We start from the raw sequence: 14,134 nt of genomic DNA, 5'->3' as shown, positions 1-14,134 counted from the left end.
ACAGACGACAACAGCATCTGATCCAACTGTGAAACTGATATAATATACTGAATAGTATTTACATATTTTGAAATAACTTTGACATATATTCTGTGTCTTACCCATCAACAGTCAGCTCATTTTCATGTCTTAGTCAAGTTAATGTTACTGTTGGTCAAACTGAGAAAATTGTTTTTTGATGTGTTTATAAGTGTTTATAAGGAATTTGAAGACAGTAATTTATTAAAAAGTATCAACATGTATGTTAATAATTGCCACATCTGTCACATTACTTGAAAGCTCAGATGGATTCATTTCATTTGACTCCCCTGTGACCAAAAGCTCAAATAAGAAAATGCATAAATTATTTCTTTACTGGTGCAACATAACAAAACACAGAAGAGCAAAAAGGCAGTTCATGTGATTCACAGTGTCACTGAGTTCTGGACATTCCCCTGACCATGGCTGATCCATTAAACAGGGCTCGTCCATTTCTGTGCTTCTTGCAGATAACGTATCCCTTCTCTTCACTTCCTGGTGTTATATCTGTCAATAGATGGCTCAATCACACGGATATAAACTGTTTGCTTCATGCAGGTGGTGTCAGGGTCATAGCTGCAGCATGAACGGTGAATGCTGCAATGCTGATTTGACGCTTGACTTCCTCCCAGGCCTTCTGCGGGTTAGCTGAGTTCTCGATGTCAAACAATGCATCATAGATCCCTGGGAAAGACATCCCTGCGTATTTATTATGGCTGCTGGGCGCGAAAATCACATGCCTGAAACAGGGGAGAGAGGGAGTGTTAAATTTAGGAATGCGCTGGAGATACTACAGATTATATATCTTTGTGTGTTTTCTTTAAAAACAAGCTCAAAATGGGTTTGGATTAAAGGGAGAAATCTATTATCCAGCACTTCTAGCCTGTGTTGACATGCAGGTAGAAAATGATTTTCGACTGTAAAAGCATTTAAACCGCTGGGAACATGTGACTGAGTGTGTGTGACTAACTGACCTGTAGAAGGGTCTGCCAGGTAGACCCAGGGGGTCAATGAAGGCTCTCTCCAGATACATGAGCTGATCGTTCATGACACGCACCTGCAGAGGACTGACACACACACGCACACACACACACACACACACACACACACACACACACACACACACACACACACACACACACACACACACGTGAATTGTGTTTTACTCACCCTTGACCCTACAGAACATACACAACCGCTCAAAAGTTTGGGATCACTTAGAAATGTCCTTATTTTTTTAAAAGAAATTCTATTAAAATCACATTGAAAACAGTCTAAACATTACCTAGGTGGTAAAAGACTATGAGTACACAGAGAACCATTTTCAGCAACCATCACAATTGTGTACGCTAATCCAAGTTTATTGTGTTAAATGGGCTAACTGATCATTAGAAAACGCTCTTGCAATCATGTGAGCACAGCTTAAAACTGTTGACTGCTGATTAAAGGAGCATTACAAATATTTAGACTCTGAGTATCTGAAGCATCAGCATTCATGGGCCTTAGTCATTCTTCTGAAACTCGTCAGTTTATTATTTTTATAAGAAGTGAAGGCTATTTCATGTGAAAAATTGCCAAGTACCTGAATATCTCATATGACCTTCAGAGAACAGTACAAACTAGCTCGAACCAGAGAAGAGAGCAAAGCAGAGGCCCTGGTGCACACCTACGCAAGAGGACAAGAGGCCAAGTACAGTGCTAGTGGTCTGCAAGGCTTTGATTACTACAAATGTCTTTGAGAAAAGCAATGTCTAAAGGACAATGTCAGTGTCTTGATTCTGTTTTCTGACCACACATTAAATAAATTCAAACTTGGTTTTCATGGAAAACGTGATATTTCTTGGGTGATCCCAAAAGTTTGAGGTAGTGTACACTGAGTGGCTTTGTTAGGTACCCTCTTGGGTAACATGACACATTTGCAGCACTCTTTATTAATGTGCATTAAAATAAAACAAATACATAAAATAAAATACTGCATTTTATTCAGAGGGGTTCCTGATATTCTTTCCAACTCATTTAGGTAAATAGGGAGGACAAAAAATGATGAACCATTTCCTTCCTCCCAATTTGATGTAACACCACCTTTAACTACCTTAGTGATAAACGAAAAAGGAGAAGTTTCGAAAAAGTAGACAAGCTGTTGCATTAGATCGTATGTGTCCATTTCAAACCATCTACAAAAAAAGAGCATGCACACCAGCACTGTATATTTTCAGCATTTGTTTGGACATCTGAAATGTATGAAATTTTAAACGCACTCTGCTCTGTTGAGAGTCTGCAGGCGCTCATGGAAGTCCCTCGCTGCTACCGTGAAGTTCTCCACAGCAGAAAACAAAGAATCTAAAATGAAAAACGGGGGGTGAAAAAAAAAGCAGAGACATTGTTGGAAAAGTCAACATTGTGGCAGCACATGAAGCCCTCAACGACCACAACCAACTCACCAAACGACACCTCATACATCTTCATCTCCTCTGGGTGGGACTGCGCCAGCTGTGTGATGCTGTGTGCATATTTCCTGAGTGAGTCTGCGTATTGGTCGGCGTCAAGAGGGAGGAGCTGGGAATCAGCCAATAGGAAGATGAGCCCACCTCTCACCTGGGCCACTGCCTGAAGCCTCTTGAAGGTGGGGTCGTAGAACTTCTCCACTATCTCGAAAGTTTCATACACACTGTGATAGACTGGATAACTGCTGTACCGCTCTGTTTTCTGAATGAGCACACACACACACACACACACACACACACACAAAGGGTATTTCAATGAATTACACTGAGTCTATGAATGCCTGCATATACATAGCAGTATTTCTACAATATCAGTCATATTACCTTCAGATTACACAAGTCACCTAGGCCAGTTGGCTGCCAAGCGACAGAATAAAACCACTTAAAGAGCACTATTTTTGCTGACAATACCAAGCAATCAATATATTTTTCAGGCGAAACTGGGAGTTTAAGCCATAAATAGATATTTTCCGACCTCAAACAAAGTTTTTTTTTTTTGTGTGCCTAAACCTAACCAGACCATGAGCATAGCGTCAGGTAAAAATAAAGCAATGTCAGGTGTCAACATGTCTGTGGTTTACAGGAGCAAACACTGATTCTGGCACCATTTCATGTCTGGAGCACGGACACAGCACAAAAAGATGCAACTAAGCACATCGAGTAGTCAACCTTAATATCAGAGAATGAATAATGAATTATGTTTTTACAGACACATCCATAAGTGCAGCGTTTCTCACCTTGTTCTTGGTGTATCTCGCTCTGCCGGCAGCAATACCCAAACGGATAAAATAGGCTTCAAAATCACTGCCTGACCCCAGTTTACTGATCCTAGAGGACAAAAGAGTGAAGGACAGACTGAGTTTTGTTTAATAAAATGCACAGCATGTAATTTAAGCTGCTAAATATCTCTTAATCAAAACAATGACAACTAAAGATGTTGGTGTAGCTTGGGATCATTTGTTTTCATCATTGTCAGACAACCACCATTACCAATGGAAATCTATGAGGTGACCCAGGCAGACATTTTACACAGATGTTTTGAAGTTTCATTCACCTTCCTTCCACACTTTGTGAAGCATCATCTACAGTGTTTCTCATGCTGCCATGGAAGGTATAGTGACAGGCAACCAAATGTGGTGCCTAGTTTAACTTATATTTCTGTGGGTATTAACACTGGGAACATTTGGGATAATATATACGGGCAGTTGAGTTGATATTTGAACAAAGATCCAGTCCTTTCATTTCAGAAAGGTTGTATCTTTAATTTATCGATCATTTGTTTGGTTAGCTGACCAAGACTGACCAAAAAGTCTTTCATTGGAACTTTTTCTTGTGTTTTAAACTCAAGATAGACACAAAGATTATAGAGGTTTTCCACTGGTCTTTATGCAGCTTTGTATTTTGTGTTTGATTGAACGGTTGTATTACAGAACTGGTAAGCCACAGCTGTCACTTAGACTTATTAATTCATCCTGTTGTTTTGCCCTCTACTAACCTCTGATTGCAGTATTGCTATTGTGGCTGCTGAGGTTTTGTTTCTCTTGAACCCTGTGTATTTCATTGGCGTTGTGATGTTATTTCATGTGTGTGTAAACCCTGGCTCTAAAACCAAACAAGCATCTGATTGTGAGGTTTTGCACCTGGGTGCATCACGGTCATTCGTCCAGTTGTCCCTCTTGTGCCAGCTCTCATACAGAGAAACTCCCTCCTCTCCTTCTTCTGGACTGGTTATCTACATACGTAGAGGCAAGACAGAGAGAAAACCAGGGAGGGAGAGACAGGATTAAAGCATAAGAGTGAGCATGATGGACAAGATGAATTTACTCAGCTCTTTTTCAGATGGACCGCTCCATTACTGCTCACCTGCTTGGTGAGGTCGTACACCAACGTGTGTAGAGACGGAGTGCAGTCAACCCTCAGTGTGTACATGCCTGGACTCAAAAGATATACAATCACACTCGCACACATGAGCCGTAACAAAACAAACTCAGTCTCAACGTTGTCTTGAATTCAATAAGAATATTGAGCTGCCCAGAAACACACTCACCCTCAATGGCAGAGTCGGCATTGATGTAGGCCACAGCTCTCTCCTGCAGCAGCTTGGCATTATCCTGTTGAGAAGGGTAAAGTGTCAGTGTGTGTGTGTGTGTGTGTGTGTGGACATGTCTATGAGGGTGTATGGGTTAGTATATGTATACCTCTGCCCATTCAGTAGATCCCAGCAGTCCAAACTCTTCTGCATCCCAGCTGGCAAATACTATAGTCCTCCTGGGCCTCCAACCTACAGACGCAGGACAAAAGAGTGGAGTCAGGATAACTACTTTTTGTTCATGAGAAATTGTCATAAATGCTTTTATTGTCATTTTTCTTTTAAAGTATATTTTTTTGGCCTTATTGACAGAACAGCTAAAGCCGTGACAGGAAATAGGTTGAGAGAGAGAGAGAGAGAGAGAGAGAGAGGGGGAGTGACACGCAGCAAAGGGCCCCAGGCCGGGACTCCTCTGTACATGGGACTCCCGCTCTACCGACTGATCTAATCATATCCCAGCATAAAAGTGCAGGTCTGCCCTTTCAAAGGATATTCAGACATTGTTCTCGAAATGTGAAATATATTAATATATAGAATAAAACAAATTCAATCGCAAAACTTAAATAAAATGTGAAAGAAAAGAAACAAAATTCCCTTTCATGATAGGGAAAACAAGAATACTGTCTTCATGTTGGCAAAGGTGTGGGCGACTTTATATATTCAGGTCTTCAAAAATTAACAAGGTTATGAAAATAAAACAGAATATGTACAAGTAGGTGAATAAATATGAAAAAAATAGTGTTAACTTACTATGGACACTGTTATTTACTCACTCACACACTTGCAGAGACGCACCTTTACTGAGTAGCCTGCCAGCGCTCCTGACAGTTTCGTGGACCACTGCAGCACCAGACATGGGATCAATTCCTCCAAACACCCAGGCGTCCCGATGCCCTCCCAGAATCACGTACCTGTCTACACACACCAAACACGCAGCTTTAGAAACAGAGTGAAGCAGCTGCAGCTTTGTTTTTCTGACCAAAATGAATTCAGATCATTTTATAACCCTATCCTAACCTGTTTACATTAGTACATCAGTATTCGTGTGTTACTCGCATGTGTTCCTTGTGTGTAAAACGCTGCTAAAAGCTTGATGAAAGATTAGAGCATGATAATACATTGTACCTGGCTCCAGAGCTCCTCTAATCCTGCCAATAACGTTGTAGATCCTGGTAACTTTGTTGTCAGTGTTGATGTTCATACGCACCTTCCTGAGACAGTCAGGTTAAGGGAGTGGTGATAACACACAGGGAGGGAAGAGAGACAGAGGAGAGACAGATCAATAGAGCTATGCTAAACCGGAAATTACAAACGTGTGAGAGAAAAAGGGAGGAATGGGTTATAAGAGTAACAAAACAATGGCGGCAATGGCAATCACATACAAATCACATACAAACAGAAAAAAATGAAAGAGAAGAGAGAACAGACAGACAGAGAGAAGAGATCAAACCCTGTTAAATGTTTGCTAAAGTCCCTTATAACAGAATACATCGTTTCTACTTGTTGTGATGGGGGATGTTGCTCTGGGAATGACTGTTCGAAAGCACAAAAAGACCCAATTTCTGTTGCTGCAAATGGCTACATACTACATGCTTTTGTGGCGTTTGTATGTGAACGTATGTCTCTCACACAGAGGAGACACAAGGGCCTCCATTGTCCTTCAGCTGGCTACTTGCCACCATCATTAAAGCCGAGTGAGAAAAAAAGAGCAACAAAAAGGGAGAAACAATTCAAACGCTTCACACACAGAGTGGAGACTGCAGGGACGCAGGAGAAGAGAGATTAGAGAGAAAAACAGTTTCACAGTGGAGGAGGATTGGGGGGGGGATCATGTTATTATAGGGTGAAGTGGATGGAAGAACTTACTGGCTCTTGAAGTCATCTGTAAAGCCTGGCCCAATCCTGTAGGAGACATTCAGAGCTCCTTTCCAGTTGTTGGGTGGAATCTGTCCTCCCATGTTCCTGTTGAATGATAGATATTTAACACTTTTCATAAACAACAGAAACCAGCTGCCCATGCAATTTCTGGAGCCAAATGAAAATTTTAGCTTCTTGCCCTGACTTCAAGATTATTATCATGCAGGTTTAGGGGCGGCAGTCCAGACCAAAATATCTCATCAACTATATGGTAGATTGCCGTTGATTACATCCATGTTCTACACAGGTCGAATTGGAATAACTTTGGTAATCACCAGACTGTTTCTCTAGTGCCATCTAGGGTTGCAAAGGGTCAATACATCGAATTGTAAAATGAAAAACCTTTACTTCAGCAGGTGAATTGCATCATGGAAACCAATTGGGTGCACAGGAATCTTAGGAAGCCCCACCCCATCCTCAAGGCTGAATCTGTAGGTATAGTCTGCAAAACAGGAGACAGCCCTACATTAGATAAACTCACACACATGTAGACACTCATACAGGCTCTGTGCACAAGCACCTTTAGCGGGATACCCAGGTGTCAGTGGGTCTCCAGCTCCGTTTAGGTTGAGAACATTTCCTCTCTGGGCTCCTCCACCGGGCAGGTTCCAGCCAGCAGGGTAGGGCTGCACACACACACACACACACACACAAATTGTGTTTTACAGACTTGACACAAGTGAACACAAAAATACTCTTAGATGCTAGTAAAATACCACCAGTAGTACCTTGACTCCAGCAGCCCAGTAATCTGCTGGGTCTGAGAACATAATGATCCCCTTCGCTCCGGCTAACATGGCGTTCTTCACCTGTTGAGCCAGACAGAGTGTGAGAGGGCAGTGGGACACATTTTGAATTTTGAATAGTCTGAAATGCCACAGTGCGATGAATTAATCTCACAAAACGGTTACAGTTACATTCTAATATTCAGTGAGCATGTGGGGTTATGATGTAAGAGATTTCTTACCTTATTGCCTCTGAATATTTTCCCATATCTAACAATGACAATCTTCCCAGTAACATTGATGCCCATCTCCCTCTCTAACTGGAAAAAGTCTTCTGTACGACCATAGTTCACGTACACCAGATCCCCCTGGAGAGCAAGACATAAAGAGGAGACAATCACTCAGGTGCTTGTTCTATCAGTTAGGTGACGATGGGGGTGAGACTTTTACTGCTGCGGTGTAAAGGTGTTAAAACATAATTTTCTTCCTGTCAGTGTGAGGTTATTTGTGTGTTTGTGTGCATGTGTGTACCTCAGGTTGTCCTTTAGCAGAGAAGGCACTGTATGGAGGTACAATGTTAGCACTATCTTCATAACCCTCTGGAACTGGCTCAGCCAGGGACGAGTTAAAAACCTGTGAAACAAAAATGAGAAGAGGTCCGACGAAATAAAGAGAAACGCTGATGAGAGGAGCCTCTTATGCATCCTCTTTATTTTACTCTGTTATATCCGAGGGTGAGAGAGAGAGCAGTGGTGGTCGAGTGAGCTGGACAGTGAATGAAGAGAGGGAGTGGTGGTGGCGAGAACGAAGCAGTCAGTCAGCTCTCACCTCTGCACAACCCTGCAGATTATGCCTAGAAGCAGCTGAAGTGCACGTTTCATCCGGTCTGCTGCTTGTGTGTGTGTGTGTGTGTGTGTGTAGCTCAGCCCGCCCTCGGTCAAACAGGCACACAAACCTGAAGCTCTTTATGTATCCACAACAAGTAAAGAGCAGAAAAAAAAGACAGACACAGCGGTGTAACCTGGTTGTTACGACCTCCCGCTGTTACGACATATCTGAGGTGGCAGAGTGTAGGGTCCCTGCAGATACAGAGTGTACCTTTAAATGATCAGATGGTCACAGGGGCCAGTTTTTTCTGCATTGAGCACTTTTAGCAGTGATACTTTGAAAAACATTTCCCTGTTCACGCGTTCATACTTTCACTGATCTGACATAGTATTGTCCCTGAATTCTTCCTCCCCTACTGCAAGTAAGAAATCACACGGCGAGTGATCAGAGGCCCTAAAATGACTTTGCTGAACTATTCGTAGATCCTGTTCCACTGGCAGCTTCAGAATAGACTTTCAGTATCTCCTGACCAGTCTGACCTGATCGTCGCGTGTTGTAAGCCATCACCTCGGGATCAGTGTGCTGTTCAGTGAATGGCTCTCAGCTGAAATGTATTACTCAATTGACTTAAATGTTAAAATTGGGATTACGTTCTTCAATGCAGTGCAACGCGGTGAACCCTGGTCTGTTGTCTCTTGCTGGCGTCACTAATAAGAGACATGGACAGTTTTATCTCATAGCAAGGTTATAAAGGGACCTTGGACTTGAATGTGCTGTGTTGCGGTATTGCGGAGAGGACTAACAGCTGAAAAGTGGAGAGCTGCAGGCTGTGTTTGTGATCTCCATGTGCACACTGAAACTTTGTTATCTCCCCAGACAGACCTAGGAGTACTCAGGGGTTTGGGCTGAATCGGTGTTATTGTTCACGTCCATGAGAAAAACACAATCCCTTGAATATTTTGCCACTGGGGGTGTGAGCATACAGAATGGAGAATGTTCAAGTTTTCAGAACATCAAAAGAGGCACACAGCAAAATGTGTTATCTCACTGTGAACACAAGGCACAGGAGTGAAATGGTCTTAAAATAATATAACTGGTAGCTGTGTGATAGACTCCACAGGGTATGACTGCCACCCTAATGCTATAATAGATGGGAGCAAACAGTAATGATAGTATTGCACCAGACCAAAGTACAGACGTTGAAGCAACACATGCTTTTTACGGAGAGGTTGACATTAAGTGTGGACAAGGAATATTTAGCTTTAGTTGATCCTTTTCAGTATGTGTGCCTTTGACAAACAAGCGATCATGTCTCCTGTGCGCATTTATTGTACCTCGTTGCCAAGCTGATCAACTATGGAAATGTAATTTGGCTGTGACTTGTTGGGATAGGACAGCAGGACGTCATAGGGCACCATCTCCACTGAGTCCAGTCCAAACTCCAGCCACTCGTCCCTGATCTGCTCTGCATATCTCAGGTTCTGCTCTGTACCGGCCAGGTGGGGGAGTTGTGTAAATTTCCTGCAGAGAGGACGTTAATTGTCAGTGACGCTGCAAACGGCCACTTACAGAGTGAAAAAGGCTTCAGGCAGACACACTAATACAAACATAGCAATGTATTGTCATTGACTTTATCAGACATAAACAGCGAGTTTGTGAGAATTACATTCACATCATTCCTCCCAGTTTGTCTGCTCTGCTTTGTACATAGTTCCGTTTGATACAGGTGATCGATGACGTAAACAACATAAGTTACAAGCGAAAGTCGTTATGTCTCTCTTTCTGCATTTTATTTCTTTGAGATATTCGAGATCTACCCACCAAAAATGACAATAACAGTAGATGCATGCAGGGCTGTCATTTCTTAATGACTGACTTCACTTGAACAATCTGTTCAGCTAAAAGACCTGCAGCAGATTATCTGACTTGTCAAAGTAGAAAAAGCACAAGTGTTACTAATAACATCAACAATGGCTCTGTTCTATTTATGTGTCCTCAGCTGTGGCAACGTGACGCCAGAACCCCGAAACTGATGCAGCCAAATGGAGTTTAGCCATCATCAACAAGTCATTTTTCTAACCAACAATTAGCTGAGCAGTGGAAGCTAAGTCACATCAACTGAGGCACCCAGAGAGCGCAGACAGACAGATGGCCGCTCACTCGCTGCATTCCACATCACATTCTTTTTTGGCACAAAGGACTGCAGTCGATGTATCAGCTGCAGTTTGAAAGTTCAAGGCACAATTTTGTGGCAATGTAGTATGTCTAAATAACTGTATGCATACTGCATGCAATAGTACATACTGGAAAAGTATGTGATTTAGAACGCAATGTGAGTCTAATACTGTAGCATCCAACGGAAGCATGTATTTATGCTTATATTGCGTTTCCGTGTGTTCCCACTCTTCACTGAAGCTGTTAAATGAATACAGTGACAGTTGAGGTTTTATATATATATATATATATATATATATATATATATATATATATATATATATATATATATATATATATATATATATATATATATATATATATATATATATTTGGTATCTTTGCAGACTTTGGCATGTCTGCTGTTATTCGAAGAACAATGTCTGGCTGCACAGCATGACCGTGGAAAGACTCACACACTGGCGTGCTGTTAGGTTTGAGGCTGAGGTTGATTGAGGTTAGTTATACTGTAGAAACATGATATCAAGAATTGAGCTGTTGTGCAAATAAAAAAGTTTGGTTATGAAATTTCTTCCTTTCCAAGATAGTCTCCTTTGAGTTTTGAAGTAGTTTTTCCCTTCCCTGCTGAGCCCCCTTTGAGTGAGTAACACTGTTTTTATCACATCATTTTGCTTTGAACCCCTTGGACTGACGAGCAGGACAGGTTTAGTGAGTCGACTGGATTCTTACCTGAGATGTTCCCTGATGTTGTTTGGCTGCATTTCATCCAGAAACTCCCTCAGATACCTGCGGGAAGCGCTGTTGTTTTCGGTGTTTGGGTGTGTGCGCTTTGCAAACCATCCTATGACAAAAACACAGCAAAGTAGGCTCAACAATAATAATGTGATTTCAAGAAGTCTGTTGCCACTGCACGACTTCATGATGTGATTGAACTGACGTCTCCCAAAAAACATATTACAAGCGGGACAAAGCTGCAGGGCAATACTACGTATTTTTTTGCAGAACTGCCCAGTTGTTTTGGATCCTAATAAAGGATTCCTATTATGTTAGAGATCCTGTTTAAATGGAGTTGTGGTTGTGGACGGTATGTGTTAACCTGCTGTGGGCAGACAGGCGTGAAATGTGTCAGAGTGGTGACAAACTAGAGCTCACACACATACAACAACAACACACTTTCAGGATTCAACATTAACAGAATATTCACTTGTGGATCATTGCTTTATCTTATCTTACCTATGGCGAAGCCCAGCAGGAACAAAGCCGTCACGACCACGATCCAATAGATCCACTTGAGTAACCTGCTCTCCTTTCTCATTTTCAAAGCGGTACGTCCCAGAGGCTTCCAGTCACACCGACACGTCTGACTCTGCAGAGCACGCTTGCTTGCTCGCTCGCAGAGATAGAGATAGAGTGTAATTTGTTTAAGTAGTGCACTGTGGAGGCATGGCAGAGCGAGTTAGAGTGAGACAAAGAGAGAGAGGGGGAGAGAGAAGGGGGGGAGAGGGGGACCGGGTGACTGTCAGTGGCAAAGAAAGAGCCAGTGAGTGAAAAGTTGGAGGGGTTCACAATGACAGAGCTGGTCATTAGTGCTATGTTTGGCCAGGAGACTGATGATTGTGCTCTGTGCACCTTGGTCGCTCCAATGCTGACTCATTATTGCCCAACCAAGAGGCTGGACGGCCAAGAACCCAGTCTGAGGACAATTTCCCCCAAAGTGTTTTTAAGTTGGAGACGGGATCAGCAGGTACTGAGCTCATGTGGACAACTGATTCCACAGTAACTAAAATTATGTGTGATGGTGATTCAATCTTATTTACAGACAAAATGAAGGAAAAACAAAACAATATACAGATGCGTCCATACACGGTGTTGTGATGAGGATGATGGGACTCATTTGATGTATGGCTTTAGAAATGAGCAGAGCATATGGAAGAGTTTGGACCACCATCATCCAAATGCCAAATAAGGGGATATTTTGAAACTAAACATGACTTTCAGACACTCAGAGAATTGATATCAGAGAGCAGTGAAGCTCTTCTGGAGGCTCTTTTCACACTTCAAAGGTGCAATATGTAAGAATTTTAAGTTAAAACATTAAGAAACAACGAAAACAATCAACAGTATTTGAAGAAAAAAAAAAACAGTTATGCTGTTTGTGTATTATGTTGATATCTACTGGAGCATGCTAACCACCTAGCCCCTGCAGGTCTTGGTCTAAAGCCCCCGTGCTAGGCCGTTAGTTGCACAGCTAACTAATTAGCTAACAGCAGCTAGCAGCAGTCAGAGCTTATTTGAATGTTATGTTGACCCCCGTTTTTATTTGAGTAGGAATTCGACAGGTTGCCACCTTTAACTGCATGGTTATCCTTTAACTAATTTCTCATCTGTATATCTTGTCATTTCCCCAACACTCAGATGACGGCAGAACCTTTTCTGTCCTTTCTCTTTATTCTTTTTTAGCTAAAAACTCATCTTAATGCCTTAACTTTCCTTTTGTGCTAATTATTTGACACCTCGGGCCTTGAGCCTGTGACCACTCTCCTACCAGAGAAATGAACAAACAAACTTCCAACTTTCCGATAACCACTGCATTTTCTCTCCCACAATCAGCCAAGCTGTGTGGTCTCTTTCTCTATCTCCCTCATTTGCTCCTCCCTCTCTTCTATTTTCACCCAGGCTTCCCTTTGCTGGACCGTCTCTCTCTCTCTCTCTCTCTCTCTCTCTCTCTCTCTCTCTCTCTCTTTGTTGGCTGTTGGTGATGTTTGGTTCTGGATTTCCCCCCAAGCAGTTTGTTTCTCTCTCTCTCACTCTCTCTCTCTCTGTCTAAAGGCTGTGCTTGCCTTTTTTGTCATTTGTGTGGCTTGTCCTCTCTCCAGGTCTCTAAATGAGGTCATGTGGTTCTACCTATCTGGAGACGCTTGAGGATCCACTTTCTTCACCAATGTTTTACAGTCCGCATATAACAGTATTTTTTGTCATCATAATTTTGTGATATCCTGCAAACTGTCTGCCCTGTGAGAGGAATCCTTCCTCTGTTAATCTGTCCCGAGGTTTCTTATATTTGCTTCCTGTTAAAGGCTTGTTTCATGGAGTTTTTCCTTATTTGAATCGAGGGTCTAAGGACAGCTTGTTAAACTCTATGATATATACATAGATATATAAATATCATTTGCTTGACTTGACTTAATAGTCGATATGTTTACCTGGTACTTAAATATTGCTAGACTTAAAACGTATGTAGCAAGAATCTCAACTTTCACTCGCAGCAGAAAGTTTCAATATATATACAAAGAATTTAACTAGACTCGTTGTGAATGTATGGAAGGTCATTTCAGCTGATACTGAGTTTGACATCTGCCTTACTATTAAAAATTCTGTCGAACATCTGACAAAGTGGTTCATAACTTTTACTTTGTGTTTTAAAATGTAGTCACAAGTCATAATTTAGTTGACATACACACCGTCAGTCACCAAAGCTTCCAACACAACTTCTACTAACTAACTTCAGTTACAATAGGTGTGCTGAGTCAGGTTATTAAAGCTCGCTTCAGTTCATTTTCAGTTTGAGTTTCAGCTCAGGATAGATTTAAGTTACAGCACTGCTGGGTATCATATAGAGCTATAGAGAGGCGTGTTTTCCCACACTATGAGACATGCGGCCTTGGTCGTGCTTGACCCCTCGTGGATCCTGTGAGCAGCTGTGTGGCGTGGACGGTCCTTTCATACGGAGGGTTGGAGCGTGAAGCAGGGAGGACACTCTCTGCCCTCAGGAATGCAGGGAGGACACAGACCACAGCTCTGCCTCATCCTCAACACGTTGCTTATCTGGGGAAATGACTTTAATTAAACCGGCTGCTTTTGGTTTTAAGGGGGAGGTT

General features: G+C 42.1%; 1 protein-coding gene across 1 annotated transcript; it reads right to left on the bottom strand.

Moving 5' to 3' along the window:
- Positions 1-116: 116 nt before the first annotated feature.
- naalad2 (N-acetylated alpha-linked acidic dipeptidase 2) lies at positions 117-11,764 on the bottom strand. The gene is made up of 20 exons (XM_037124967.1): positions 11,490-11,764; positions 10,986-11,097; positions 9,416-9,602; positions 7,785-7,886; positions 7,496-7,621; positions 7,257-7,337; positions 7,049-7,154; positions 6,877-6,970; positions 6,478-6,573; positions 5,737-5,822; positions 5,407-5,526; positions 4,721-4,803; positions 4,570-4,633; positions 4,386-4,453; positions 4,163-4,254; positions 3,260-3,350; positions 2,460-2,724; positions 2,277-2,358; positions 993-1,085; positions 117-758 (listed from the first exon to the last, which is right to left on the bottom strand). The coding sequence occupies exons 1-20, from the start codon at positions 11,569-11,571 to the stop codon at positions 569-571; spliced, it is 2,220 nt and encodes a 739-aa protein (XP_036980862.1). The 5' UTR covers positions 11,572-11,764; the 3' UTR covers positions 117-568.
- Between the last annotated feature and the right edge of the window lie 2,370 nt (positions 11,765-14,134).

Source organism: Acanthopagrus latus, chromosome 2, assembly GCF_904848185.1.
Source record: "Acanthopagrus latus isolate v.2019 chromosome 2, fAcaLat1.1, whole genome shotgun sequence".
In the NCBI taxonomy this organism is placed as follows: Eukaryota; Metazoa; Chordata; class Actinopteri; order Spariformes; family Sparidae; genus Acanthopagrus; species Acanthopagrus latus.
This window is presented reverse-complemented; position numbering and strand designations above follow the sequence as displayed.

Bases quoted from the DNA above. Each gene is read 5' to 3' on its own strand.
- naalad2 (XM_037124967.1), bottom strand. From the start codon at position 11,571: ATGAGAAAGGAGAGCAGGTTACTCAAGTGGATCTATTGGATCGTGGTC. The intron at 7,887-9,415 runs GTACAATAAATG...TTTGTTTCACAG, and splicing joins TTGATCAGCTTGGCAACGAG to GTTTTTAACTCGTCCCTGGC. The intron at 7,338-7,495 runs GTAAGAAATCTC...CTGGCTCAACAG, and splicing joins AAATATTCAGAGGCAATAAG to GTGAAGAACGCCATGTTAGC.